General features: G+C 43.9%; 1 protein-coding gene across 3 annotated transcripts in view; it reads right to left on the bottom strand.

Annotated features, from left to right (window-relative positions):
• Nucleotides 1-2,290, bottom strand: part of mlpha (melanophilin a) — a 12,548-nt gene that overhangs the window by 805 nt on the left and 9,453 nt on the right. For 2 of the 3 annotated variants that reach the window (XM_017404143.3, XM_017404144.3), the window contains 4 exons: nucleotides 1,669-1,830; nucleotides 1,452-1,496; nucleotides 502-547; nucleotides 7-427 (listed from right to left, as the gene is read on the bottom strand). In XM_017404143.3, coding sequence (XP_017259632.1) covers nucleotides 390-427; nucleotides 502-547; nucleotides 1,452-1,496; nucleotides 1,669-1,830 — 291 coding nt within the window. In that variant the 3' untranslated portion in view covers nucleotides 7-389. Of the gene's footprint in view, nucleotides 1-6; nucleotides 428-501; nucleotides 548-1,451; nucleotides 1,497-1,668; nucleotides 1,831-2,290 lie in introns of those variants that run through there. The other variant, XR_005232878.1, reaches the window with a different exon arrangement.

Below are 2,290 nucleotides of genomic sequence, written 5' to 3'. Positions count from 1 at the left end.
GGCTGAAGGCTAACAGGCTGAAGGCTAACAGGCTGAAGGCTAACAGGCTAACAGGCTGAAAGCTAACAGGCTAACAGGCGGGAGGCTAACAGACTACAGGTTAAAGGCTAACAGGCTGAAAGCTAACAGCAGCTCATTTACTGCAGCTGTGTTCGCTCCTGAACACAGATGGAGATGTATTTTGAATATTTTGTCTTCTATTGATTTTTTCTTAATTTCATTAGAATAAATCTGTGGGAAATAATTTCTCTCAGATGAAAGATTTTAAATTTTAACATTTCAGTGTTTGCTTCCTGACTTTGACATGAAAGCTGTGACAGCTGCAGGTTTCTGGACCTGAGGATTAAGAGGAAGAGGAGTGAGTAGATCCTGGACTGGATGGTTCTGGATCAGAACATGTTGGACCTCCACGGGCCACCGTTAGTTTCTGTCAAAGAGAAGAAGAACCTGTTCAGAGACTTGATTTAACGGTTTCTTTAGTTGTTAGAAACTGGTTCTTACTGGGTAGGTCTGGTGAGGTCTTCTTCTTCTGATGAGTTCCAGAAACCTGCCGTTTCACACAAACAGTTCTTTAAAATCAGATTAAAGTTCATTTTGATCTGGTTTCTGTAGCACCTAATGTTCCTGATCCTGAAACATGGTTCGGTAACTCTGATTCTGGTTCCGAGCCAATCGAAACAGAAGAACCCAGAAACATGAAACGGCCAACAAACGTCCAACTGGTGACAAATCCAACTTCTCAGCTGCACTATGAGTTCATCCAGACATCATCAAAATCAACAGGAGACATCTCTCTGCCTTGGAGGAGCAATCGTATGAAGAACATGTTTTGGATTTTAGCAAAAGAAACCTTTAGAACCATACATTTTCTCACAGCCTTAAAGTCATCAGTGGCTTGTCGACTAACAGAACTGACTGAGTTCACCTCTTCTCCTGCAAAGGACAAAGACAACTACCAACTTTCTGAGTCTGAGCTTCAACGAACCAACAGTCAGTCCCGTTTGTTCCTCACCCAGCCTTGGGAGTTCTGCCCAGGACATGCCAGGGACAACCTTCACGAACGAACCCTACACCGACTGCATGAAACAGTGGAAAGGTCTCTTTAAACAGTTAGATTGCTGTGGTTTGTCCTTCATATGTTGATATGTAGATAAAAGGTGTTACAAATGCTTGTGTGGGATTAGAATGTTCTAACCTTGACTGCTAACCTGCATGTTCACACCTGGCTGAGTCACATGACCTGCTTTATATGATTGTCAGACACATCATGATGTCCAGCAGATCACCACAAACCTTAAACTCTGTTTCCGTTCATCCAGAGTCCAGAGTCGGGAATCATTTCATTCATTGGTTTTATTGGTGACTGTATGATCTATGATCTGTATGACACCATAATTGTCAGACCAGACTGAATCAGATCAGATCTATGAGGACTTTTATCTTAGACTGACCTTCTTGGTGCTCAGAGCTGCGATTTTAGTCTCGATGTCCGACACCTGCAGTGGAAACGGATTAAATAATCACATGAGTGAATTTATTCATAAAAACAAATAACGAGTTAGAATCCAAAGAACTTCAGTTCATTAGAAAGGAAATGTCAATAAAATGTTCTCATAGATCCAAAAATGAATCAAATCTGAGAAAATAATACAGCTAGGCCCCGCCCACCTCACTCTCAGCACTCTGGACCCTGGCTGCAGTCAGCGCCACCACGTCCTCCAGCTCGGACAGCTCAGAGTCCGTCTCCCCACCAAAACGGTTCTTGGCGCTCCGCTTGAGTCGCTGCAGCTTCGTCTCCAGCTCAAATGACTGACCGGCTGTGATGTACACCTACACAGGTGAGACGCAGACACACCTGGGTCACCTGACGGCACGGTGAGGATGAGGTTGATTATGAAGCTGACAGGGCTGGAGGTCAGGGAAACGCACTGGATCTCTGCTGGTTTCTTTGTTTGGCTTCAAAGAAACCTTTTTTCGTTTTCATTTTTAGAACATCAACAGCCCAAAAAAATAAAGAAAACTTTTCTTGTTCATCTATGATAATTACATTTATTTATTTAAAAATGTATCACTATGAGATTGATTCTGTCCTGAAAAAACAATCTAATAGATTAACTAAATTTCTTGTCTGTAGCCGAGGATCAGATCGTCAAGGTCCCCACCTTCGACCACCACCCATCCCACAAGTGTTCCGAGCACGTCCCACCGGGAGAAGGCCCAGAGGAAGACCCAGGACACGCTGGAGGGACTATGTTTCTCGGCTGGCCTGGGAACGCCTTGGGATTCCCCC

The sequence above is a fragment of the Kryptolebias marmoratus genome, unplaced genomic scaffold (assembly GCF_001649575.2).
Source record: "Kryptolebias marmoratus isolate JLee-2015 unplaced genomic scaffold, ASM164957v2 Scaffold54, whole genome shotgun sequence".
NCBI classification, from domain to species: Eukaryota; Metazoa; Chordata; class Actinopteri; order Cyprinodontiformes; family Rivulidae; genus Kryptolebias; species Kryptolebias marmoratus.
Note: the sequence above shows the minus strand (reverse complement) of the source record. Positions and strands in the feature narration are given on the sequence as shown.